The sequence below is a fragment of the Mustela erminea genome, chromosome 13 (assembly GCF_009829155.1).
Source record: "Mustela erminea isolate mMusErm1 chromosome 13, mMusErm1.Pri, whole genome shotgun sequence".
NCBI classification, from domain to species: Eukaryota; Metazoa; Chordata; class Mammalia; order Carnivora; family Mustelidae; genus Mustela; species Mustela erminea.
The window spans coordinates 84,514,847-84,542,696 of NC_045626.1; the positions used below are offsets into that span (position 1 = coordinate 84,514,847).

General features: G+C 38.6%; 1 protein-coding gene across 3 annotated transcripts in view; it reads left to right on the forward strand.

The window, feature by feature from the left end:
• Positions 1 to 27,850, forward strand: part of PPTC7 (protein phosphatase targeting COQ7) — a 39,780-nt gene that overhangs the window by 3,684 nt on the left and 8,246 nt on the right. For all 3 annotated transcript variants that reach the window (XR_004278119.1, XM_032310783.1, XM_032310782.1), the window contains exons 2-3: positions 20,070 to 20,249; positions 25,907 to 26,105. Coding sequence is in view for 2 of the 3 variants with exons in the window: in XM_032310783.1 (XP_032166674.1) it covers positions 20,070 to 20,249; positions 25,907 to 26,105 (379 nt within the window). In the remaining variant the exon portion in view is untranslated. The remainder of the gene's footprint in view (positions 1 to 20,069; positions 20,250 to 25,906; positions 26,106 to 27,850) is intronic.

Consider the following 27,850-nt stretch of genomic DNA (forward strand, 5'->3'; position numbering starts at 1 on the left):
CATGGATGCCTAAGTACACAAAAATATGAGAGCTGCCTAGTGTGTAATTGCTAGGCCTCCCACAGCTCTAAGCTGCTTAACAGCAGAATCAAAGACTGGTGAGAGTTGTAAGACTTAGAAACCCTGGACGCCAGTGAGGAAATGGAGGCCTACAGAGGGTCAAATGATTTTGCTAAGGTTATTCCACTAGTATGGCCGAACTAGGACCAGCACCAAGAGTGCGCATTACATACAGTCCACTTTCTGTAGCATCACTAGTTAAGTTTTCCTGATAACATGGGTGAATTCAAAACCAGTCTTTTCAGGTATAATTTGTCCTTCTACTGCTTTTCCTGCTTGAGGGTGTGTGTGTATATATTTACAACTTCTGTGTTCACACAATGACTCATAATTAAAATGCAACAAAAGTTCCTCCGCATGCTAAACCACAGTTTACTGAAACCACTTCTTTAAGAAAAGGCAGCATGATCTATGCCATGTAAAATCTGACCTCGGAATAGAGTTGTAAAGTAATTCTTATAAAACTGCCGGTGTTTATTGAAGCTTGATTTAACTTGAAACCTTAAAAAGAAATTAAAACAATTTCATATTCTAGCCTTTGGATATGATTTTGATTGTGGTCAGGATTTTTGAAGTGTTTTTGTGAGTAATGCTAGTCTTAAAAGTAGTTGTCTTAAGGTATAAGAATTATGTGAACAATATAAGGATTAAAAGTTTATTTAGGAAGTGAGTAGATTAGTTAGAATTTTATGTTTTCCAACAGTCATGATAATTTTAATATATTTGGTAGAACCTCAGTAGCTGAAAGTGAATTATCCTTTTAATAACAAAGTAGTCACATTGGGGGAGAGTTTATGTGTGCTAATTTAAGCCTTTGAAGAAGTCATCTTTGGAATTTCCCTCAGCTAGATTTTAAGCTGTGTCAGGAAACTAGTTTCATTTTTATATAGTCATAATTTTCTGAAAGTCAAATTTTAGCCTGATTTACCTCTTGACAGCAGACATGACCCTGATTGAATTTTTAAAAATTGAGATACAAGAAAAAAAAAAAATTGAGACACAGAATTCATCTGTCAGAACGTTTAGCTTTTAAAGTAAAAAATAAATAAATAAATAAATAAAATGGGGGCATTTAGTATGTTCACAGAGTTGTCCATCCACCACCACTGACCAGTTCCAGAACATATTCACCACCTCAGAAGAAACCCCTATGCACTAGCAGTCACTCTCAGTCTTCCCTCCCTCAACCCCTGGCAACGGAAAGTATAGGCTGACTAGAGATTTGCCTATTATGGACATTTCATATAAATGGAATCATATAAAATGTGGTCTTTTGTATCTGGCTTTTTTCACTTAATATATTTCAAGGTCGACCCACATTGTAGTTTGTCTCAGTGCTTTGCTCCTTTTTATGGCTGAATAATATTCCAGTTGTATGGATATACCATGTTTTTTATCCATTCATCTATGAACAGACATTGGGTTGTTTCCGCAGGTACTTTTAGCTGTTGGAATAGTGCTGTTATGACATATCCATGTACAGGCTTTGGTGGAACATATGTTTTTCATTCTCTTGGATATATACCCAAAAATGGAATTTTGGGGTCTTAACTGTAACTTTATGAGGAATATAGCTGTTTTTTATTTTATTCTATTTAAAATTTATTTATTTATTTATTTATTTGACAGAGAGAGATCACAAGTAGGCAGGCAGAGAGGCAGGCAGAGAGAGTGGAAGGGAAGCAGGCTCCCTGCTGAGCAGAGAGCCCAATGCGGGGCTTGATCCCAGGACCCCGGGATCATGATCTGAGCCGAAGGCAGAGGCTTAACCCACTGAGCCACCCAGGTGCCCCATAGCTGTTTTTTATATAATTATTTTTATATACTTATAGTCGAGCAAGGAAAATATTTTTTTAAAGGTAACAAACAAATGTAAGTTCTAAGATTAATCAGTACTTTGTTATTATTATTATTTTTAAAGATTTTATTTATTTGACACAGAGAGACAGACAGAGGGAATACAAGCAGGGGAAGCGGCAGAGGGAGAAGCAGGCTTCCTGCAGAGCAGGGAACGCAATGTGGGGCTCCGACGCTGGATCATGACCGGAGTGGAAGGCAGACGTTTAACAACTGAGCCACCCAGGCGCCCAGTACTTAATTTTTTTTTTTTAATTTTTTTTACTTTCTAAAGATTTTATTTGTCAGAGAAAGAGAGAGCACCATTAGTGAGCAAGCACAAGCAATGGGAGTAGCAGGCAGAGGGAGGAGGAGAAGCAGCCTCCCCACTAAGCAAGAGTCTTGATATTTGACTCATCCACGGACCCTGGGATCATGACCTGAGCTGAAGGCAGACATTTAACGTACTGAGCCACCCAGGTGTCCCTATTCAGTACTTTAACTGTGCCTGATTTCATAATCTGTGTGCTTTCAAGAGAAAATTGTGGACTATTAAAGGAAATGGAGGGTTGTGGGTTCAGTGAAAGAGCTTTCTAGGTCTCATAGAAACAGCAAAGCTTAAGAAGCCACTAACCCCCCTCCCCCCAAAAAAGAAAGAAAAAGCCACAAATTTGACTAGTTGCTGTCTGACTTTTCTGAGTGTTCTGTTATTGTGTAATAAATAAGATTACAAGGTTGATGGTTAGAGGAATTTTGCTGTTTGGTTTTTGAACTCTTGCTCCCTGATATTTTTCTCATTTTGCTATACAGATATATTGTACTTTTCAGAGGCTGTTAAAAGGCACAATATTTTTAAAGTCATTTCCTCATTTGTTAAACTGTCAAAACTTGTTTTCTTTTTTTTAGTCTTTAGAAATTCTCGAGCTTAGTTTTAAATTTCCCTAATTTTCAGCTTCTCTCAGTGTGTTAATCTTTTTAAAGAATTTTGGATGAATTTTTTGTAGAGCAAGGAATTGAACTTTGAAAGCATGACTGTTTATACTTTTTCGAAAATACTTTTTTCTTAAAATGTTTTAAATTGTAGCAGGAGGTAAGAGACACGCTTTAGTTGGTTGTAGTGGGGTTTTGGGGGGGGGGGCGGGGAGGGACTGGATCAGAGGAAGCCCTTCCCTGAACTTTAGCACAGCCTTATGAAACTGGGCAATACCAAAACTTGAATAGCTGCAACAGTATCCAAATGGAGTTTGTACTCAAGTGTGACTCAAGAAGCATTATACTCAGGCCACAGTAGTTGACTTACAACCATGTTCTTTGAGTAGACGCTTATGTCAAGTTCAAGCTAAATGTCAAATGCATTTTATGTAGGTCCCCGTGCCTTTTAGAGAGGCCTTACTTGGGACTTCAGGTTCAGAATTTTCAGAAAAATGCTTTAGAAAAGTAAGTTAACATTAGTATTTCCTTCCTGAAGAAATTTGACTTTTCAAACAAGAAGTTCTAGTTAGTTGAAAACAGTGTACCTTGTGAGTTTGTCTTGCAAAATTAGTGTTAACTCTTGGTCTCATTTTAAGAAGTGGCGCTCTCTCTGTCTCTCTCAAGTAAATAAATAATAAATAATAGTAAAATAATAAATAATAAAATAGTAAAATAATAACAAAGTACTGAATCCTAATCTTTGTCATTAGTAATAAAATTTAGTGATCTGTTTTGTTTGGGAGTTGTCAAATATTTTAAAAATACAGTAGTTTTCAATCTCCTTGAGAGCTAAAATCATTTGTTTCCTATTAAACAATACACACAATTTTATAGAATTGCATCATAAATCAAGACTTTTTGCAAAAACTGACTCACTGCAGAGGGCATTGGACTGAAAACACATACTTAATCATCTAAACTTGATTTGGCGAGTGGCATAGCTCTTTCAGTTTAGTTTAAAATTTTGAGGAAAAAAGATGCTCAGTTCTTTTGAATAAGATCCTGAATAGAATTTTGGGTGGATTGAGAGGTGGGTGTATAAAACTTTTCCTTAAAGTGTGAAAGTGCTTCACTCTTTTTCCTGAGCATTTATTCAGCATCTTGACCTAAAATATGATTCATCTTATCAGTGCTTTATATATAGTGATTTAGATTTAACAGTGTGTTTTGTGTTTTACATTGTTTAATCTTTTAACTATGAATAGCTGCTTACTTATCTCCACTTAATTTGCTTCTGTTTCCTTATGTATAAAGTTGACTCATCAATAAAGTCAGTATAGTTAGTAGCATAGCTGGAACTTGGACCTAAGTTTCCTGCTTGTGTGTCTAGTGTTTTAAGTAAATGCTTTTGTTTTTTGGTTGTAAAAATAACACATTTTCAGAAAAGCGCGGTATAAAACACCTGTAACTCATGACTGAGCTATAGTCAGTGTGGTTTCCTTCAGCTTTTGTGTATATAGAATTGCATGTATACATACTATTAAATAAAGTTTAGTTAATATATATATTCTGCTCTGTAGTGTTATTTTTATTTAATGTAAACTGAGCATATTTCCATGCAAACTGCATAGTATTTTTCTGCACATATAACCCATGATTTGTTTAATAACCAGTTCTCTATTTTTAGTTATTTAGATTATTTCCAGTTTTCTTTTTCTTTTTAAGATTTATTTATTTACTTATTTATTTAAAAGTTTTTATTTATTTATTTATTTGTGAGAGAGAGAGAGAGCACACACAACCAGGCAGTTTGGCAGGCAGAGGCAGAAAGAGAAGCAGGCTCCCTGCTGAGCAAGGAGCCCGATGTGGGGCTCAATCCCAGGACCCCGGGAGCATGACCTGAGCCGAAGGCAGCGGCTTAACCAACTGAGCCACCCTTTATTTATTTTTTTAAAGTCTTACTTATTTAACTAATCTCTGCACCCAGTGTGGAGCTTGAACTCACAACCCCAAGATCAAGAACTGCATGCTTGGGCATCTGGATGGCTCAGTTGGGTAAACAACTGCCTTTGCTGGGGTCATCATCCTGGAGTACCAGGATCAGGTCCTGCATCAGGCTCCCAGCTCAGCAGGGAGTCTGCTTCTATCTCTGACCTTCTACCCTCTTATGCTCTCTGTCTCTCTCTCTCTCAAGTAAATAAATAAAATCTTTAAAAAAAAAAAAAAAAAACAAAAACACATGCTTTACCCACTGGGCCAGCCAGGCGCCCCAATTTCCAGTTTTTTTGTTTTGAGTAACATTAGAGTGAATGAGTATCTCTGCACCTGATACTTCCTTAGAATAAATTCCTCTAAGAGTTCTTGAGTCAAAGGCTGTGAACATTTGCAAGGCCTCTGATATGACTATTAGCATGGATCTCTCCAGAAGGGTTATGCTAATTTATACCTTCCAGTTGTTATGAAATCACTGTCATCAAAAGCTTATTGTTGATCTTGAGTCTGTCACATTTAACAATTTTATACATTTACCAGGTTCTTAAATAGTTGTTTTTGTGGTGAATAAGTTTGGTGAATAGTTCTAGAATTGATTGGATTGTTGGTATGAATCCCACGGACTACAAAATGACTGCAAAAACTTTGCCAGAGACTACAAAAGTGACTTACTACAAAGAGTGCTTTCTGTTGAAAGACCCAGTATTATTTTGACTCAGGCCAATTCCAACACATTTTTGTACCGGTTTTTCTTTTACTCATTAACAGACTATTTTGAAAAGAAAGGGAATTTCTTTTTGTGTGTGTATGTGTGCTGCTTTGACTGTACATTTTGACCTTTCAAGGATGCTATCATCCAGGAAGTTTTTTGGCTTATCAGAATTAGTCTATGCTGTCATTTGATGTAGATGAAAAAGATTAGCTGTGCTGAATGAAACAAAAAGTGCTTCTGTTTTCACATCAATGTTTGGATATAGCACTTTTGGATAAGAATATAGATGTGAGCTATTTGCATAAGAGGTAGAAAACTGTTCATGGCCTCTAAGTTAACCACTGATTGGTAATATGGTCATCATTGTTGCTATGAAATGAAGTCTAGACGAGGATGTCTTATGCATACATTTTTTTTAAGATTTTATGTATTTATTTGACAGCACAAGCAGGGGGAGTGGCAGGCAGAGGGAGAAGCAGGCTCCCCACTGAGCAAGGAGCCTGATTGATGAGGGGCTCAGTCCTAGGACCCTGGGATCATGACCTGAGCTGAAGGCAGATGCTTAACCAACTGAGCCACCCAGGCACCCATGCACACACTGTTTTTAAGAATTCACTTCTCGGGGCACCTGGGTGGCTCAGTGGGTTAAACCTCTGCCTTCAGCTCAGGTCATGATTCCAGGGTCCTGGGATCGAGCCCCGCATCAGCTCTCTGCTCAGCAGGGAGCCTGCTTTCTCCCCCTCTCTCCCTGCCTGCCTCTGCCTACTTGTGATCTCGCTCTCTCTCTAAAAAAAAAAAAAAAAAAGAATTCACTTCTCGGGGTGCGAAGTCCGGCATCGGGCTCTTTGCTCAGCAAGGAGCCTGCTTCCATCTCTCTCTGCCAGCCCCTCTGCCTACTTGTGATTTCTCTCTCTCTCTCTCTCTCTGTCAAATAAATAAATCTTAAAAAAAAAAAAAAAAAGGAATTCACTTCTCTTGGTTCTTGAGCAACAACCTTGATCTTATCGTTGCTTTTTTTGTTCTTGTACGCTAAATTCACTGAACAGTCAGTAGTCTTTGGATAACAAAGTGTGTTTTGTGAATACGTTCCATGTACGCATATTTATTTACAGATCATCTGAATTCAGTGAAGTAAATTAATGCTAATCCATAACTATCTTTTATTCTTTTATCAGAATTTCAAATTGAAAAATAGTTGGCTGGACTTTTTGTTAGTTAGGCTTAGTTTATTAGACTTTAGTTAGTTAGGCTTAAAGAAGAGCATATTCTCCATCTTTTTAGGTGGTTAGAACCAAAGTAGAAGGATATGGCGCAGTATTTTTACTCTCTGAATCATTATTGAAACTTCTCTGAACACATACATGTATTGGTGTAATAAGGAGAAAGGAAAATTTGGGAAGGCTAAAATGGAGTCTTTCCTTTAAAACTAGGTCATGTAATAAATGTAATGTTGTGTGTGAAAGATAAAGCATAGCTATATATTAACCTTTATTTTATAGTTTCTAAAACAGGTTCCCTTTTCTTGCCATATGACTTAGAATCCCAGAATCTTAGATCTTAGAAAAAGGAACTCTTGGGAGAATTTGTCCTCCTGCCCCTTAGTTCACAGGTGACAAAACTAAAGCTTGGAGAAGTCATTTGGCCAGTGTTCTACAACCAGTTAGTGGCAAAGTAAGCTGGGAGTGGTGCCATCCCCTGACTCTTTTTCAGGGTTCTTTCCATCAAACTTTCTTACATGTTCTGTGAGAGGAGCATCCTGTAGCTAGCTTCAACCCAGGGCACACCATCTCGTGCAACTCTAGGTTGAAACACTGGATGCATTCTCGTTTTGGAGTTCTCAGATGGAAGTTTGTACACTTCAGATGGAAGTTGGTATTCTAACTTTTCAGTACAGTCAACTGAATTCATTGTTTACTGGTTGTTTCCTGTAAGTCCCTGATGGGTGCTATGAAGAAGACCAAGAATAAGAGAGACTTCAGCTCTGAAGTCTGTCAGGGAAGGCCACAGAACAGTACGAAGAATACACACACATCAGGTGTTGTGGAAGCATGGAGTCAGGTCTTAATGGATAGGTTTTTCAGTAATTGAGGCAAGTGAGAAGAATGGTCAGTCTCTCCAGGTTGAGGGATCAGCAGATAGAAAAGATTAAGATTCTTCGAACTATAGCTGCTTTATGGCTAGAGAGTAGTTTGGGCTGACCAGGTGGCTTTGGAAGGACGGTTGAGAATAGTTAGAAAATAGGTTGAGACCAGACTGTTGAAGGTCACAATTGCCATGTTAAATAACCGGGTTTCATTTTTTGGGTTTGTTGTTGTTGTTGTTAGGAAGCTATAGAAGATGTTTTTGCTTTTGTTTTGGGTTTGCTTTGGTAGCTTTGGAAGAGGCATCACATTGAAATGGTACAAAATTCAAAAGGTGTATTCTAAATTTAAAAGGGTGCAGAGTGCAGTCTCTCACTCTTGACTTCTAGCTGCAGGTTCCTCTCCCGGAAGGAACTAATGTTATCAGTTTCTTGTGTATCCTTCCAGAGAATTTTTTTTAAAGATTTTATTTATTTGACAGAGAGTACAAGCACAGGGAGCAGCAGGCAGAGAGAGAGAGAGTGAAGCAGGCTTCCTGATGAGCAGAGAGCCCAATGTGGGGCTTGATCCCAGGACGCTAGGATCATGACTTGAGCCAAAGGCAGATGTTTAACCAACTGAGCCTCTCGGGCATGCCCTGCTCCTCCTCCCCCCACCCAGGATGTTTTTACATATAAAAGTAGAAAAGTGTATATTCGTGGAAGGTATTTGACAAGGGTAATATGGACATAGTAATCTTATAAAAAGCAAAAAAGAAAGAAAGAAAAGAAAACGATACAGAGTGTAATGGGAGAATAGGAAAGCAAAAGACCAGTTAGGAAGCTACTGAAATAGTCTGAGCTAGAAAAGGCTTTAACTAGGGCAGTTCTGAGTAGTCGGGCTTCAGAAATATTACAGAATCAATAGGACTTCTTGATAATTAGACGAAGAGGGTGAAAGAGAAAAGAGAATTTGAAGTTGGTTTTTGAGGTTTTACATCTGGAAGCCTCCTTAAGTTTCTAGCCTATGGGTGTGGGTGGGTTGGCTGCCATTAATCAGGTTAGGATATGCAAGAGAAGGATCAAATTTGGGAATGGAAATACAGGATTGGGAATGGAAAAACATGCATTTTGGAGATGGAATCATCTGGCTCATGTAATGGTTAAGTCCAGCTGGTCTTTACTACTTCTGCAGTGATTCTCATTAGGGTCACCTGTGCAATTTGGTTTTGATCCTTTGCTAGAAGATCCAGGCCCATACTGGACAAACTGACTCTGAGGTGGTGCTTGGGTAATCTCTGTGTGCAAGAATTGAGAACTTTGGTACCATGTACTAGACCAGCCTCCAGAGATGAAAAAGATGGTTGGTTAGCAATGGAAAGAGACTCAGCCCTGAAGAGGAGTCACAATATAGAGAAGGGGAAAGGAGATAGGAAAGTTGTGATAGAGGTTCTGTAATTATTGTAATTATCTAAGGAAGTAGTTTAGGCTAATTTATGTATCACTAGTTATTACAAGATTTTCCATTTAAAATAAAGAATATCTAAGTCAGAACCCTGGCACCTAGCAGGCAGCAGGCAATTAAGAAATAATTTTTTTTAAAAGAGATTTGTTTATTAAAAAAAAGAGAGATTTGTTAAATAAGATTATTTCAGAGCCGTTTCTGGAAAAAAGAAAACTAATTTCTTCGAAGTGCAGGTGGATCTGTTTTTCCTTATGTATTTTTTAGAGACATAAGTTTGTTTCTTACTTACTGTTAAATGTTTAATGAGATATTGAATGGTGGTGGATGTCTGATGGGAAAAACTGAATGGACCACTCATCTTTTATACATTATCTGTGAGTGGGAATTATCTTTTGGTTGTGACCACAGAACAGTGTTTGTAGACTACAAACACCAAAGATTGTTTTTTTCTGATGACTACAGGCCATACTATTCTCTGTGCTGTTATTTAATCTTAAAGATAGGCATAACTCTTTTATTGCATGTTGACTGGGAACTGCGCATTGTGGCAGGTTTTCTTTAACACATTATCCCTGTTCCTCACATCAGCCTTGTAATTTCCATTATTATACCCATTACAGGTGAAGATACTAAGCCTCAGAGAGCTACCCAAGGTCACCTTTGGTACACTTAACTCTAGTCCTGGAGCTGCAGTTTGAACCCAAATCTGACTCCAAAGCCTGTGCCCTTGCCTCGTGTGTATACACTGCTTTTCAAGTCAAATGATCATTTAAAACTTTGTTTTACTGAAGTGATCTTTACTGAGTCTGAATAGTACTTTGATATTAGCTATTCCTAGGCTAACAGTTGAGCAAAGCCCCTTCATTAAAGCAAATAAAGACCTCAGTTGAACTAGTTCAGTGGACCACGGGGACTTGGGTGGCTTTAGGCCAGCCCTTTCTTTCTGGGGACCTCCTTTATGCCTGAATTCCTGCAGTATATGTCGTTTTGGGCTGATTGCTGGTCAGAGGTTCCTGGAGGAATGTAATAGGCATTTACCTGGAGGTCGGGTTTCTCTGCTCTTAGAGCTCTAACCTCACCTTTATTACTGCACTTTATCCGTATTAGTCAGAATCTTCAGGAACTGACCAAATTGCCTCTATCCTCAACTTCCTCCCTCATGGTTTCATCCTTCAGGGCTCGTATCAGCCACTTCTTTTCTCCATGAATGTTATTCCTGATTCCTTTAGCTAGATGTAATCTGGTCTTCTTGCTTTAGTTTTTATTGGTGCATGTTTATTTTGTTAGAACCATTTACCATACACCTCTCCAAACCCCTCTCCCCTGCCATAGTCACTACAATTTGATTTTAAGCTCCATGGGGAGGAAATCTTTTGTTCTATGTAAATTCCTTTAACTGCTTTTCAGTACAGTGTCATGTATATAGAAAAAGTTCAATAAACCTTTCAATAAAAATATTTTTTAAAAAATTTTTCAGTAAAAAAGTGTTGAGTAACTTTAATATTGTGTGTAAGTGTAAAATTTAGCTCTAACTGGATTTATATAGTTTTTTTAATCCCTCCCATAATGGTAATATACACACTCATTATTGGAAAATGTGGAAAATAAAAAAGAAGAAAAACAGTTACTGGTCCTGTCACCCAAAGATCATTACTTAATTAAACAGCATGTAGGAAAAAAAATGAATTAGTGTTTAGAAATTAAGGGACAGTTCTCCACTTGGCAGGGTAATTCACAGAAATTATGTTCTCATTTTTTAATAAAAGAGTGTTTGTGCCAGAGCTGCATGTGACTCTTGCCCTCTCCCAGAGGGTAGTATTTCAGTAAAGGCCAGCTCTTACTTTTATAGAGGGGTGAGAAAACCAGGGAGGTAAATAGTAACCTCTTTGGGGTTAGGTCAAGGGTATATAGCTTAATTGTCATAAACATTAGGTTAACCTCTAAGACCAGAATTCTAGATCTAATCTTATAAATTATAAACAGAAGGAAAAATTCTTAGCCTAACAGGCCAGTACAAGTAAGCACACATCAAATAGCTAGACTTTAATTGCTGCTGTTTCCTTATTTAAATGACAAATTATTAGGTGTTATATAACATTTTCTAATATCTAGAAACTAACAGGAGTCTCAGCTTTAATAGAAGCCCTTAATTCAATAACACAGTAAGAGCCCTGCCCATACTGTCCATAGTTCACTCTTAAGTGTGAGCCTGTGATTTGCCTGTTGCTTTTTTCTATTCTGAAAGCATTGCTAACTGCATTTAGCATTTGGGAAACATATGTTGCAGCTCATAAAGGAGTGAAATTACCTTTTCTGTGACTTCACCTTTAACTCTTCAGTTTGTGTGGTGAGAAGGTAGTGATTCCTACCCAAGTCTGTAAGATACCCAAGGTCCCCAGGCCACATTGAGCCAAATGTTCCACATTAAGTGTTTGGTATTTAAACAGAAGAGCTAAAGTTAAAAGAAGAACATTTTATTTTAAAAAGGTTGGCTTTAGGGGCACCGGGGTGGCTCAGTCAGTTAAGCATCTGACTCTTGGTTTTAGTTCAGGTCATGACCTTGGGGTTGTGAGTTTGAGCCCTGCATTGGGCTCTGTGCTTAGCTTGGAGTCTGCTTGGGATTCTTTCCCTTTCCCCCTCTCGACTCCTCCCCCTGCTCTAAAATACTCCTCTCTCTAAAATAAAATAAAATCTTAAAAAAAAAAAAAAAAGAAGTTTGACTGAGTTTCTTGAGTTTCTTTGCCTTCACACTGTCATTTCCTTAACCTCTTTCTAGCATTTTTCACTGCTTTTTCTTTTTTTTTTTTAAAGATTTTATTTATTTATTTGACAGACAAAGATCACACTGTCATTTCCTTAACCTCTTTCCGGCATTTTTCACTGCTTTTTCTTTTTTTTTTTTAAAGATTTTATTTATTTATTTGACAGACAAAGATCACAAGTATACAGAGAGGCAGGCAGAGAGAGAGAGAGAGGGAAACAGGCTCCCTGCTGAGCAGAGAGCCCGATGTGGGACTCGATCCCAGGACCCTGAGATCATGACCTGAGCCGAAGGCATCGGCTTAACCCACTGAGCCACCCAGGCACCCTTTCACTGCTTTTTTAAGGCAAGGTAGCTGCCCAGAATAGTCTGGAAGTTACTTTCTCTATATAATGAAGTATTCTGGGCAGTAGGTATGAATATGTGTGTGTGTGTACATTTTAATTTGATTAATTATGAAGTAATTTTGTGTTTACTAAACTGGAAAGGAATAGCTATTTTGTTTGGAATTCTAAAACATAAAATGGACCATTTATTCCTGCGTTGGGGTCCTTATTGGAGTTTTAACTGCCTCAGACAGTTTCATTTCTTTAGCAGAATTTGAGTTTTGCTTATAGGTTCCACTTTAGCACGTTTTATTATGGGATTGAACCTTTCTTCCTTTGCATTCTTTCAGCTTCGTTGCCTCAGCTTTTGAGTTATCTGTTCTGCTTAGAGATCTTGAGTTCTTGACGTAGACTTGGTCTCTGGAGAATCAGAAGAAGCAGGTTTCATTGTGATTAATGCAAAGTGGTTGCTTTGGGGAAACTTTTTGCAAAGGGAATATATCACTTGCTTGTTAAAGCAGGAAGAACATCATAATCTATATAATTTCACCTCTAGAGAACTGAAAGGACTGTTAGTCAAAGCAAATTGTACTTTTCTGAATAACTCAACTGTTGAATTTTTTTTTTCCAGTAATCCTTTTTGTTCCCTTTGGGATAATTATTTGCAGATACAACATTTCACAGTCCTGAATCACAGGGGAGTGTTCTTAATGCCCAAATAGTTGAGGCTTCAGCAATGTTGATACAGATATGATCTGTTCTATTTGGTAGATATTAAGCTTATACTCTGATCTCACTTTTCTTTAGTTATAATGCTTCATGTTGTGATGTCTCTAGACAAAGAAGTTTGGCTCTGAGAATACTAGATCATAGCATTTGAAGAAGAACCTCTTCATCTGAAAAGAAGCTGGCTATCGTACTGCAATAAATACCACCTCACCCGTGCCTCATTAGATGACTGCTTGCTGCAGAAAATGTAAAACCAGATATCATTATCCCTCCTTATTCAACTCTTGTGATCGAGCCAGATTCTTACTCAGTTTCTCTTCTGGAATTTCAGTTCACTATCAAGTACCCATCCTAGTAGATAGATGTTTTGCTAATGGAAAAACAATCCCTGTAGAGCTGTCTTACTTTATTAGAGTGTGAGGCTCAATGTTAAATGCCTCGAGATCATCAAAGATGCAAGAAATAAAGCTCTTACCTTTGGGTACTATTTAATATTTGAAATTCTGCCAGTCTTTTTTTGGATAAAATAAAATTGCCATTTTTTTCACTGATACCTACATTAAAATTGAAATTTAGTATTTATTCTCTAGGCATCACTATCTTGTGGGAAATGTTTGCTTTGTAACTAATTGCATGTCAGTCTGAAGATGATTGTAGTAGAAGGGCTTAAGAAGAATAGCAACTTCATGCCCATGGCTAATAATGGAGGACAGTGCTAGAGAGAAATGGGCTTAGTTCAGAGTCTTTTTCAGGGTGAGCCTTTTGCAGCTACACAGTTAGGTGACCATAAATAATTGGAAAATTGGGATTTTTAAGGTTCCACAATTTCAGCTTACCGAATCTATTTTCCTTCACTTTTTGGCAGAGAACAAAGGTATTAATTAAAATTCTCAGTTTAATAAAAAGTTGAATGATTTTTAAAGTACAGTAAAATTTTGTTTTTAGATGTTTATAACCAAAGCAAAGACAAAAATGTGTTAGAAAAATGAAAATTGGTATTCCTTTAAGAATTTTTTTTTTTTTTTTTATTTGACAGAGAGAAATCACAAGTAGATGGAGAGGCAGGCAGAGAGAGAGAGAGAGGGAAGCAGGCTCCCTGCCGAGCAGAGAGCCCGATGCGGGCCTCCATCCCAGGACCCTGAGATCATCACCTGAGCCGAAGGCAACGGCCTAACCCACTGAGCCACCCAGGCGCCCCCTTTAAGAATTTTTTAATAAAAAGATAGACTTAAATGATGGGAAACACATCAGAATTACCCTTTCTCCTTTTCTCTTAAGTCTTCACTTTAGAAAAACAGTCTCTGGGAAGCTTAACCAAAATATTCTGTGAAAAATTGTAATTATATATTTTCTAATTGATTATCTCTGACTTCACAAAACTGGTATTTCCATGCAAATAGTACATAAAGGAATTATCTGCACTCTATAGTCTCCTCTCAGCCTTCTGCTTGGCTATTTCAGAGATGTAACCATTATCTTAATCTAATAACAGTTTTAATTGGATTTTTGGGTCAAAGGAAACACGTAAGCTAAAGGTATGCTGACAGAATGTCATTAATGGAGACATAAGATGATTACAGTGAGTTAAAGGAAATAACTTCTATATTCAGTATAAACTCTTGGCATTCAAAGACTTCCCAGTTACAAACTCAGCCTACCTTTTCAGCTTCACCTCTTCTCATCTCTAAAGAAATTCTGTCATTCTGCCAAACTGGATACTTCCTTGAACTTAATCAGCTATCATATTTGTATTGTAATTTGATGTCTAGAGTAAGGCGCATTTCACAAGTGAGCTTTTTGGCCAGGAATTCTCATTCCTAAAATCCCCACTTGAATTTATTACTGTCTGTGCTTTCTTTGACCATGTTGTCTACCCCAGTGGTTTCAGTTCCTGATCTTTGTCAAAGACTTGGTGGCCCCGATTGCCTTCCCAGTTGCAGACTCATAGTTCCTGAGTTCATATAGAACATTTCCCTAAAAATGTCCTCCTGGCACCTAAAACTCCTCATACCGCGAGACAGAATTAAATGTCTTCCAAAGGCATTTCCAGCCCTTTCCCAACTGGGGAATCATCTAATCAGTACTCATTCCTGAAGTCCAGAAATCTACTGATATAAAATACATGGATATCAAGTCCAGGTGTCTTTCTGTATTCATTCCTTTGTATTTCCAGTGATTATTTTATTTTTCTTCTTACCTCTAACCCAAAATCTTGCAGCTGATGCCTGACCTCCAACCTCTTCCCAACACATTCTCTCCATTGCTATCAGGATTTCCAAAGTACAGATTGTAGGGGCGCCTGGGTGGCTCAGTCGGTTGAGCTTCAGACTCTTGATTTTGGCTCAGGTCATGATCTCAGGGTCCTGGGATTGAGTCCCCCACAATTGGGCTCACGTGCTCAGCAGGGAGTCGGTTTGAGGATTTCCCTCTCCCTCTGCCCCTCCCCCTGTTCATGCTCTCTTTCTCTAAAATAAGTAAATCTTTTTTTAAAAAATTAAGTTCTTGGGGGCACCTGGATGGCTCAGTGGGCTAAAGCCTCTGCCTTCGGTTCAGGTCATGATCTCAGGGTCCTGGGATCAAGTCCTGCATCGGGCTCTCTGCTTAGCGGGGAGCCTGCTTCCCCCTCTCTCTCTCTGGCTGCGTCTCTGCCTACTTGTGGTCTCTATCTGTCAAATAAATAAATAAAATCTTAAAAAAAAATTAAGTTCTTGGATAACAATTCTCAGCCCTCCACAGCTTCAGCTCCCGTCCTGCATTTTTCAGCTTCTCAGCACTGTTCCAAACCCCCAGGCACACCTAATTGCCCTCCATTTGTTTCCTGTTACTATTCTCCCTTGCCTGTGGAAATCGGACTTACCTTGCAGGGCCTAATGTGAATGCTATTTCCTAAGCAAAAGCTTGCTCCATTCTCACAGTGCCGCATGAGCATTAACCATTTGCTCTTAACCCCCCACCCCCCATAGCAGCATTTCTGGGAGGTGTTTGTCTAGTTCCTGCGCCAGTGAGTAGTCTTTGCCCAGTAGAAGGCGAGCTTCTCATAGGCAGGATGTGTCTCCCTCAGTTCTCTATTTCCTAATATTTACTCTACCCTTCATTTGCTCTTAGAGATGTTCTGATTCTTTGCTGTTTCGTATCTTTGGTATCTTAAGCAATCTCTCCTTTAACAGTTGTTTTCTTTCCCTTTGAAATGTATTCTGAGTGAAATTTCTCTTTGTATCTGGATTAATTCCACTGTTTAAAAGGTGTTCTCCCTTTGTGGATGGAAGTTTTGCTTGTTCATGAGAGGAAATACTCATTTCCTTGTAGAAATAACCAATATGAATTAAACTAGGTTTCAAATGTACCTGTGGTAGGTTATTCTGGTTTTAGCCTGATTCTAATCCCAAATATGACTCTTCCTCTTACATAACTTGTTCTTTGTAAGTAAATTATTTATGTATACTAAGGCCTTTTTACCCCACAGCTTTATTGAACACTTTATGTGCTTTTTGAATCTCCTTTTTTCCCTAAAGAGATTTCACCAGTGGAGCTTTGCATGGGATCTTTTTCCCATAGAAAAGCAAACAGGTGCTTGAAAGGTTGCACTCTATTCTGGGAGAAATCTGATTAATGTTGAAGGGCTGTGTCAGGTCAGACTCTCTAACCTGCTGACAGATTATTTAGTGAGTGCCAGGATCAACTCTCAACGTTATCTCAGATTTTAATGGTTTTCTTGTGAAGGGCATTTGTAGATGAAACCACTTTGTATTTAAAATTAATTGTGGCTCTTAGATCAGACACTGTTTAAAGAGAAATTCTTTTCTCAAGCAGGCAGTAATTTGGAAAGAATGAATGATTCATCAGATGGAATTGCAAGGTTTATAATTGCATTCTGTATTTTAACACAAATTGTTGCATTTAAAATAATGGTGAGGACAAGTTGCTTGGCTGGCTCAGCTGGTGGGGCTTGAGGTTCTTGATTGTGAGTTCAAGCCCCACATTGGGTGTAGAAATTACTTAAAAATTAAATCTTTAAAAAATAAAATAAATAATGGTGAGCTCTTACCCCTAATGAAAGGGGTAAAGAACCTCCTATTAAACTACCTTAAATTCTCTTAAGAATTTCCAGATATCCTCAAAACTGCTTGAAAAACAGAAAAAAGTAATGCTTCTTCCTGGTAGGGTAGACCTTAGTCATTCCTTACACTTCTCTCTCCCCACCACTGCTACACCTCTGTCCAGTATACCAGTAAGTCCTTCTGTTTCACTGGATCTCAAATCCCTGCATTCTGACTGTACTGCCACCATTTCATGACCAAGCTACTAAGATAGACTCCTGACTCGTCCCCTTTTTCTGCTCTTGCTCTCCACACAGCCAGCAGAAGAATCTGTTTTCTTTCTTATTATTATTAGTTCTGTTTAAACTTTGTGTAATGGCAAATTTCAAATATGTAGCACGTCTCATTCCACTTCAATTCCATTCATGGCCAATCTTGTTTTATCCACTCCTCCATCACTCCTCCCCCCTATTTTGTAATAAATCCCAGGCATCATATCATTTTTTTTAAGATTTTATTCATTTATTTGACAGACAGAGATCACAAACAGGCAGAGAGGCAGACAGAGAGAGAGGAAGGGAAGCAGGCTTCCCGCCAAGCAGAGAGCCCGACGCAGGACTCAATCCCAGGACCCCGGGACCACGACCTGAGCCGAAAGCAGAGGCTTTAACCCACTGAGCCACCCAGGCGCCCCGCATCATATCATTTTTTAAAAAGATTTATTTATTTTATTTTATTTATTTTTATTTATTTATTTTTAAAGATTTTATTTATTTATTTGACAGAGAGATCACAAGTAGGCAGAGAGGCAGGCAGAGAGAGAGGAAGGGAAGCGGGCTCCCCGCCGAGCAGAGAGAGAACCCAATGTGGGGCTTGATCCCAGGACTCTGGGATCATGACCTGAGTTGAAGGCAGGGGCTTTACCCCACTGAGCCACCCAGGCACCCCGGATTTATTTATTTTAGAGCGAGAGTGCAAGTGCCTGGTGAGGGGTTTCTTGCAGAGGGAGAGGGAGAAAAAGTTTAAAACAGACTTCATGTTGAGCACAGAGCCCCACTCAGGGCTCAGTTTCACGACCCTCAGATCATGACCAGAGCTGAAACCTAGAGTGGGGTACTTAACCGACTGTGCCACCAAGGTGTCCCCAGACATATCATTTAATCAACTGATTTGGAACTGCCCCATAATGAAATTTTGCTTACTGGTTGGCCACAAAAGGTAGGGAAAGTTGCTGCCCCAACAGTGATGTTGTCTGTCACCTTCTTTATACTCTCTGCCCATTATGTTCTCTCATGTTTTTCAGAATATATTCCATTTCTGCTGAGAAATGTCATCACCAGAAAACATGTTTCATGTGTTCCTTTCATGTTAAGCCACTTTTTTTCTGGGATGCGTTATATAGGCAAAATTTCCTACTTTTGTACCATATAGGTTCTTTAAAATGTGTGTGAAAAAAAATTTAATAAAATGTGTATGAAAGTTGAACATATAAAAAATGCAAATATATGTGTAGGGAGGATGTTTAATGCTCAGCAAGCCTTAAAAATTATAAAATCCCTAAATATTTTTATTATGAAATTAATACATGATCATTATAAAATTAGATTTCAAACTATAGAACAGTATGAGGGAAAAAGCTAAAATCTCCGTTTGTCTACTGATCACTTGCGTCTCTTATTTCTAAAACTACCATTAATACTTACAGATCCTTCCAGAAAGGTTCATATATAGTCACTTAAATCCTTAATATTACATATATATATATATATATATATATGATCTTTTAGTTTCCTCAGTTTTTTTTTTTTTTTTAAGGATTTTGTTTATTTGAAAGAGAGAGAGCCTACAAGCAGGCAGAGCAGCAGGCAGAGGGAGAGGGAGGAGTGGGCTCCCCATGGAGCAGGGAGCCCGATGTGGGACTTGATCCCAGAACCCTGGGATCATGACCTGAGCCGAAGGCAGCTGCCCAACTGACTGAGCCACCCAGGAGCCCCTCCCTCAGTTTGTTAGAATTTGGTAAACAGAAATTGATTTTAATTTGAACAATTAGCTTAGTGTTTTGCAAGGAGTTGAATAGGATATAGTATGATTTTGACTTTGATGTCTTACTGACTTTTTTTTTTAAGATTTTATTTATTTATTTGACAGACAGAGATCACAAGTGGACAGAGAGGCAAGCCGGGAGTGGGGGAAGCAGGCTCCCCACTGAGCAGAGAGCCCGGTGCAGGGCTCCATCCCAGGACCCTGAGATCATGACCTGAGCCGAAGGCAGAGGTTTAACCACTGAGCCACTGAGGCGCCCCCTTACTGACTTTTTTGAACACTAGTTTCCTCTTGATGGAGTCTTGTAGGGACTCTGAACTCATCAACAGCTCTAGGGACCCATGAAAATCTCTGTATCATTGCTGTCCAATAGAAATATAGTATGAACCACACGTGTCATTTTAAATTTCCTAGTATTTGCATTAGTTAAAAATAAACAGGTAAAATTAATTTTAATCTTTAGCACATTCCATCCAAAATATTTTGTACTAAGTTTTCGAAATCCAGTGTGTATTTTATTCTTTGAGGACTTATTAATTTGAATCAGCACCATTTCAAAGGCTCAGTCATCAAGTTCGGTAGTGGCTGTTGTATTAGACAGTATAGGCCTGTACAGAAAGGACAGTGGTTGTCTCTGAGGGAGGAGGAAAGAGGATGATGTATGTTCTTAATTTTCTTTCTTTATTTCACAGTTACTGACCAAAATTTGAAGTTAGAGTTTGCTGTTTTTGATATTCTGAATGATTGCCAGCTTTGGCTCTGTTGTATTATCACTAGTTTCAGCACATTTTTAAAAAACCAATTTTGATTCTTATAGAACTAAGATGAATAATATAAATACTTCCACACAAAGATGATAATCCTGCTGAAATTGAACTCTTGGCTAGTAGGCAATGCCACCCTGTGGTAGCTCACGTATTTATTTATCAATACATGAAAGATCAGATTCAAAGAAGAAAATGGGGAATAAGAGTATTAGTGTGTAGTTAAATTTCAACACTTTTCATTCTGAATTTCAGGGTAGATGTATGTACTAGTCTGTAATAAAATGAACTGTTAAGAGGAGACAGGGATAAAAATTTGAGAAGTTGGTAAGGATACTCTTTCAATGTAATTTTTGTTCTGTTTTGTTTTTAGGGGTTGCAGATGGTGTAGGAGGGTGGAGAGACTATGGAGTTGATCCATCCCAGTTCTCAGGGACTTTAATGCGGACGTGTGAACGGTTAGTAAAAGAAGGACGGTTCGTCCCAAGTAATCCCATCGGAATCCTCACCACAAGCTACTGTGAGTTGCTGCAAAATAAAGTACCTTTGCTTGGTAAGTAGATATACTGTGTTTCCCTCAGTAAAGAAGCGCATGAGATGGTTAACAACAAAACTAAGAAAACCACTTAGCAGTCCAGCTTTTTTTCTGAACTTCTTTACTCAGTAGAGTTTGATAGAGAAGCTATGTGAGCTCACCAGAATATATACTACTGCTCCGAGGGAATATAAATAGGTATGGCCATTTTGGAAAACAGTTTGGAATTATGGAATAAAGTTAAATGTAGAAAGGTAGTATGCCCTAGCAATTCCACTTCTGGGTCTACACCTTAGATTAGAGAAACTCTTGCACATCTGTATATTAAGAGATGGGTATAAGAATGTTCTTGGGAACATTGCTTAGAATAGCAGGAAACTGAGAACCACCTAGAAGTCCCCTTACTGTAGAAGAATGCATTTTAAAAAGGAACAGCTTGGGGTGCTAGTGGCTCAGTCAGTTAAGCATCTGTCTTCTGCTCAGGTCGTGATCTCGGGGTCCTGGGATTGAGCCCCGTGTCGGGCTTCCTGTTCAGTGGAGAGTCTGCTTCTCTCTTTCTGCTCCTCCCCACAGCTTGTGTTCTTTCTCTCTCTCTCAAATACAGAAAGAAAAGGAACAACTTAAAGCTGCATTCAATACTCAGGAACATGTTGTTGAGGGAAAATAGAACATTGCAGAGTACCACCCAACAGTCTGATTCCATATTTCAAATTCAAAAACATAAAAAAGTAAAACCATTTTGTTCAGGGACTCCAAAATAAGATAAAAGAAGAAAGAAAAGTAAGTGATTGTATAATTCAGGATAGTGGTTCTCTCCAGGGGTGGAAGAAAGGGATCTGGTTTGTAAAATTAAGTTGGGGAGTTCAAGTTGCAGATCGGCACCCCAGACTGCTAGCAGGGAGCTGATTAGTCTGTGAAATAGCATGGCACAAAATAAATCCCCATTAATCTTGTACTAGACAACTTCCAGGGCGCCTGGGTGGGCTCAGTTGTTAAACTTCTGCCTTCGGCTCAGGTCATGATCCCAGGGTCCTGGGATCGAGTCCCACATCAGGCTCCTTGCTCAGCAGAAGGCCTGCTTCTCCCTCTCCTGCTCCTGTGTTCCTCTCTCGCTGTCTCTGTCAAATAAATAAAATCTAAAAAAAAAAAAAAACCTTAACAAATACCTAGTGTGTGTTTATCTGGTATGCTAATGGAGCATCTTTTGGCCAAGCTTCTACATTTGTTTGTTAAATGGTTTCCTGGGAACTTACCCAACAACTTACCCAGCCTTCTGAGCAAGCTTTCAGAAGGGTGTTATTAAGTTTCTGCTAGTTGCCAGGATCTTTCTGGTTACTAGAAGTAGCCTCCCCTCCGAGTCACTGTCCATATTAAAAATCAACCTCTTCAGTGTTAATGGAGTTCTCCACATTGTTAAATTTTGCCTTCAATTTAAATCTTTTATAAGAAGGGGTTCTTTTCATCACGCTGCCATGTTCTGTCTTTGTGCTGTGACTAATCAGCTTGTTTTCCTTCTATCTGAAGAGAAACCTTGTCTTGAGGTTTCAATATACCGCTTTGTTTTAATCCGCTATTTTGGACATGCAATCTGGAGCTTGCCTGGCACAGTGAAACATCCTAGATTCTGTTTCTAGCACCTCTCTGTCAACTTGCCATATGACTTTGGGCAAACTACTTAACCTCTGACCCTTTTGCTTCGTTTGTTAAATGGAGAGATCTTTTTTTGTGAAAAGGAGCGGCTCAAAGCTCCATGCAATACTCAGAAACATGTTGAGGGAAAGAGGACATTGCAGAATACTATCTGATAGTCTGACATCTAACAAAGAGCCTATAGATACAGATTCCAGGTCCCAATTCCTGCCTGTTCCCGTGAGTCCTCTACCAACATCCCCCTATCCATTTACTATGATTTAGAATAAGCAGTTGCAAAACACCTGCCCTGATTTTGCACTTTGAAAGCTTCAGGGTTTTTTGCTGTGTTTCTTCCTTATCCCTCCTTCCTTTCCTGTTTACTGTCGTATAGCTTGAAGATCTTAAAATAAATTTAAGGACTTATTAGAAGTTTTCTTACACTGAATATTATAATCACTTTTCTCGTAAAAGACATGTTGAAATAATCCTTCATTACTATGTTTGACACATAGACACTTCTCTCACCTAATCTATGTACATACCTCTAAGCTTTTGTAACTAAGTTCAAGCATTTTTTGGCAAAGACAGCCTACTGAATTTTACTGAACCTCAGATATAATTGCAAATAATGATAACTTTACAAGATTAGGTAATCCTTTAAAAAAAAAAAGATTTTATTTTATTTATTTGACAGAGAGAGAGACAGCAAGAGAGGGAACACAAGCAGGGGGAGTGGGAGAGGGAGAAGCAGACTTCCCACTGAGCAGGGAGCCTGATGCAGGGCTTGACCCCAGCACCCTGGAATCATGACCTGAGGTGAAGGCAGACACTTTAAAAACTGAGCCACGGAGGCATCCAATCCTTTTTCTTTTTTAATCCAGTAATTGCTAAAAAGCCTGTAACACAGTCCAATATAAAGGTCAAACACCTATTTCTTGAGAATTTCTAGCTGCTTTTAGATCTGGGTTGACATCACAGGCTAATTGTTAATATGAATTTCCTCAGAAACTCTTAGGTGGAGTTAAGTCTTAGGGAGCCAGCATATCTTAAGAATTTGAGGGGTCAGTCCTAATAAGGTTCTTTCTTTGCTGCACAGAATGTTTCGTAGTAGTTTACAAAATTAGGGGATATATATTATTAGGATAAAAATATTTCCGTCTTAGCATGAATGATTTGTTTGGGTGCCTGTCTGGGTTTGTCAGTGGTCTGAACATGAGATGCTGTTGTTCTCAGCACTTTTCTTCTTTTCCTGCTTGTTCCTCTCCAAATACATACGAATAATGAGCTCTTCTCCCAGTATTAGGTTCTCAGGGCCTGAGCCATGTGCACACATCAGTTTTATGAAGAGGCAGAGGAGGAGTATATACTCCAAGCCTACATGATTCTGTAAGGCTGGGCTTGTCTTCTTTGGTGCTGCTTTGCATATTAAAGCTCTGTCACTCACAAGGACCATTTTGACTCTAACTCAGCGGGTGACAGCCACCAGGGTAGCAAAATGATAGCCTGGGTCTGTCAGTGAGTAATAATGAGTCAACATGAGTCCTTCCTGCCCCAGGATTTTCAAGGCTCTACTACTCATCTGTCATTTTTCCTTCTCAGATGAATCCCATCAGCTTTCAGAAGATCTTTTGTGTGGTGATTCTATTGAAGTGTGCACTGAGTTAAGGAGGAAGGGTAATTGATGATCTTAACTGTACCATAAGCTGTGCAGTAGGTTATCTGGCAGCACTGCCATTTAGTTACAGCGCCTTATTCCTCTGATGTTTGATGGCTGGAGACTAGATAGCTTAGCGTTAGGGCGTCAGGTTAGATAACAAGGAAATGGAATTTCTGAACATTATGATGAGATAAATGCTTAAATTTAAGGTTTTTTATATTAAGTTATACATTTTCATCATACATCCTTCATCAAGGAAAAATATCAGAAATTAAATTATCCATAATCCCACCCAGAAAACTATTATTATTTTAGTGATTATGCACCTTGATTTTTTTCTGTGTATGTTTCTGTGTAGAATAATGGTAATAGGAATTGTGAATATACTGTGTGCTTACAGCAGCCCCATGAGGTAGGTTCTTTTGCTTTTATTTCCTATTTTGTTAGGAAAAAACTGTGGCATAGAGAGAATAAGTGACTTTCCCACAGTCACACAGCTAGAAAACAATGGGACCCTGGGATTTAACACAGCTGGCTCCACAGCCTGTTTCTTTTGTTTTGCTTTTAACCGTCATCTTAACAGTTTAGCTTTTGCTTAGTATTGGTTTATTTTTTAATTACATTAAATTTCACTTTTTTTGATGTATAATTTAATTTTGATAACATTTTTTATTGAAGGAGACTTAAATACTTAAAATCTTAAATACTAGCTTGAAATCTACTTGTTTCACTTATCTTTCATTTTCAAATATATTTCTCTAATAATCTAAGTGGCCACCAAATAGCTAACACTGTGTGATATAAGTGTTCGATATGATTTAACTAATTTTATCCTCACAACACTAAGAGGTAGTTATGTTCTCCCTATTTTGTAAATGAGGAAACAGGTCCAAAGAGGTTAAGTAATTTGTCCAGGTCACACAGCTAGTAAGTAAAAGAGCCAGCATTCAGAGGCAGGAGGCTGACTGCAGAGGTCTGTACTCCTAAGTATTATATGACAACGTGTAGCTTTTTACTCTGTGGATGTACTGTAATTTATTTAGCTGATTCCTTAATTTTAGGAGTGAGGTTGTTTTCAGTTCTTGATCTTTTGATCTTAAACAGTGTTTCTGTACTTATTTTGTTTACATCTCTAGTTGTTTCTTAGGAATTGCTAAATCAAAGGGTAAGCATATTTTTTAAGGTTATGTTGCCGTTTAGAAAGTTGTGTAGTGGGGCGCCTGGGTGGCCCAGTGATTTAAGCCTCTGCCTTTGGCTCAGGTCATGATCCCAGGGTCCTGGGATTGAGCCCCGCATCGGGCTCTCTGCTCAGCGGGCAGCCTGCTTCACCCACTCTCTCTGCCTGCCTCTCTGCCTACTTGTGATCTCTCTCTGTGTGTCAAATAAATGAATAAAATCTTAAAAAAGAAGAAAAGAAAAGAAAAAAAGTTGTGTAGTTTACCTATGTTGTCACCGTGGAATAAGAATGACCATGTTCCCTGCATTCTTGCCAATACCATGTGGTATCTTTTGACTCTTGTTAAACTAATGGGCAAAATAGCTACTAGTGCGATGATGATTTTTTCATATATTTACAGATTGTTTACATCTACTTCATGGTGAACTGTTTATTTTTCTATTTTGCCTTTTTTTTTTTCCCCTGTAGGTATAGGTTTAAATTTTAGTGCTTGAAAGTAGTGTTACAGGTTGTACATCAGCTTTTCAGTCTCAGGAAGGTCACCTGAGCTGTGGGCTGCAAAGGTACACAGAGCTTTTTGCTCTCTGTGTGGAATGTGGTCTCTTCCCTCTGAACATTAATAGTCTCTGTAAATTGAACAGGATGATTGCACAGGCTACTGGGAAAATTGGTTTTGTCAATTCGTAGTGACTCAGTCTCCAGTGAAGGTTCTTCATGACCTCAACAGATGGAAGTCTGGTTGAAAATTGTAGTTATGTGCCCTGTCTTAAATTTCAGTGAATTTCATGGAGAAGGCTTCCTGCCAATGACTAATGAGAAATGTCAGGAAAACATAACATTCTTATTCTGGCATTTAAGTATTAAAACTTAATATTTCAACAACATGCTTTTGAGCATTTGGCATAGATTATAGTACTACTGAAATGAAATAGTGTGATTAAATACCAGCCATTTTTATTGTTTTCTATCTCTGCAAACGGAAGAATTCAGATTTCAGGGGCCTGCTTCCTATATGTAATATAAATCCCTTTTTCTTTCCCCATCATGTTGACGCTGATCAGGTTACTATTGCTAGTTGTTAGAGGTACCAGCATGACTAAGATAAGCAAAGGAGGTTCCAATGTGGCTTTTTGAGGTGATGGGATAAAAAATGTGGATGCAAAGATAGCCTTGGAAGAAAAAATAAATGGAGATCATTTTTGATTCTAGGTAGCAGTACTGCCTGCATCGTGGTGCTGGACAGAACTAGTCACCGCTTACACACAGCAAACCTGGGTGATTCAGGCTTTCTGGTTGTCAGGGGTGGTGAGGTTGTGCACCGATCAGATGAGCAGCAGCATTACTTCAACACTCCATTCCAGCTCTCAATTGCACCACCTGAAGCCGAAGGAGTCGTCCTGAGTGACAGGTAATCTCCCCTCTTGGCCATTATGAGTGAGTGGGGCATGGCTGCTCCTCCTCCTGTCCCCTTTAACTACAGTAGAGATAGGCATTTTCAGTTGTCATGTACAATAAGAAGGTCCAAAGAGAATATTCTCATCAAAAGGACCTCTTAGTTTGACTTCAGAAAATATTTTTTTGCAGGCTCTTGCAGCCAAGTTGAATTCAAATAAACACCCAATAATTTGACAAGACTGAAAACACTCTTCAAGCTTATAGAATATCAGTTTTTCATACCAAGACCAACATGGTACATATGGTTATAGTTGTTAAATTGTGCTGGAGAAATGAGTCATTGTCCATGCATGCCACCGCCTGTACAAGATTTTGCATATGTTAGGGAAAAGTTCAAACAGACATCTGCTTTATTTATCAGAACAACTTCCTGATTCTCGGGGCCTTCTATTATATGCATCAAATAGAACTTTTAAATTGTCAAGACCTTTCCAAGACAATAACTACTTTTTTTAAATCAACTTTTACAGTTTGTTTTTTCTAAGATGAAAATACAGAGTGAGGCTAAGCAGTTTCAGATTCCTCTGCCTGTAACAATTTTATAGGACCTGGCACAAACACTGCTGGTGATTCATAAATGTTGTTAAATGGGTAATGAACCTTTTGTAAAAATAGAAGTAGTCTTGCAAGTGTCTATTGTCTCTACTTAATAGTTCTCATTAAGCCAGATCTTGAGTACAAACTAAGATAAAATGATTATTACTGCCTTTTTTAAACTGAAATAAGTATATTATGTAATTAGTTATTCAGGATTGTCCATCTAAAGTCTATTGCTGACTCTTAGCTAGAGGGAAGCATTTTTTACTGTCAGATTAGGTATGTTACCATAATTGGAACAATAATTCATTATAGGCCCTTCTCCAGTTGGCTGTAGTATATATTTATCCATATTAGCTACATTGGAGTGAGGAGAAAGCAAAAGCCCAAGGGCTTGGTAGGTAGCAAGCTCAGCTAACAGTTGTAGAGAGCAGTGTTTTAATTTTCTTTTATTTGATTCTTGTTTTGGCGTCTGAGTGCTAGAGCTGCTCTGCCGTATCTCACACCCTATCTTTGGGACTGTGTGGTTAGGGCAGCACTCTGCCTGGCCTGCCAACGAGGTGGAGGTTGCTTCTCCTGGAGCCCACAGACAGCTTGCTAGCATGTGACTTCAGCTCGTGTTTCAGTGCAGTCAAAAGTTTCCAGCGGCACAGTATGTTCAATCAAAATGGGCAAAACTGCAGCTGGCGGAACACCAAGCTCATGGGTGGGAGTGTTGGGAGAAGAGGACGAACTGTCCAATGGTAGTGAGTCTCGCACAGGCAGGATAGCAGAGACACTCCTGAGGAAGGAAAATCTCAGCATAAAATAGAGCTTTGCTGCCAACCTGGTCATTAATCTAAACTTCTAGAATCTGATTTGTTTCCAAAGTCTGAGCAACTGTGAAGTGTCTTGTATTGTTTTTCGTTATTCCACAGAGGGAATCGACCTGGTTTCCACCAGTTTTAGTCTTTTTTCCCGGGCTGCATGAAAGTATTTATTTTCTTTTTTACTTAGTTCCTCTTATCTGTAAAATAGAATTTTAACCTTAATTTACAGGTTTTCCTTTAGTAGCCTTAACTTAGCCAAACACTATAAAGTGTTTGTGGTGTAAATGCGTTAAGTGGAAGTTCCTGGCCAAAGCCCATCACAGCACTGTTAAACGTGCCCCTTTTTTGCTCA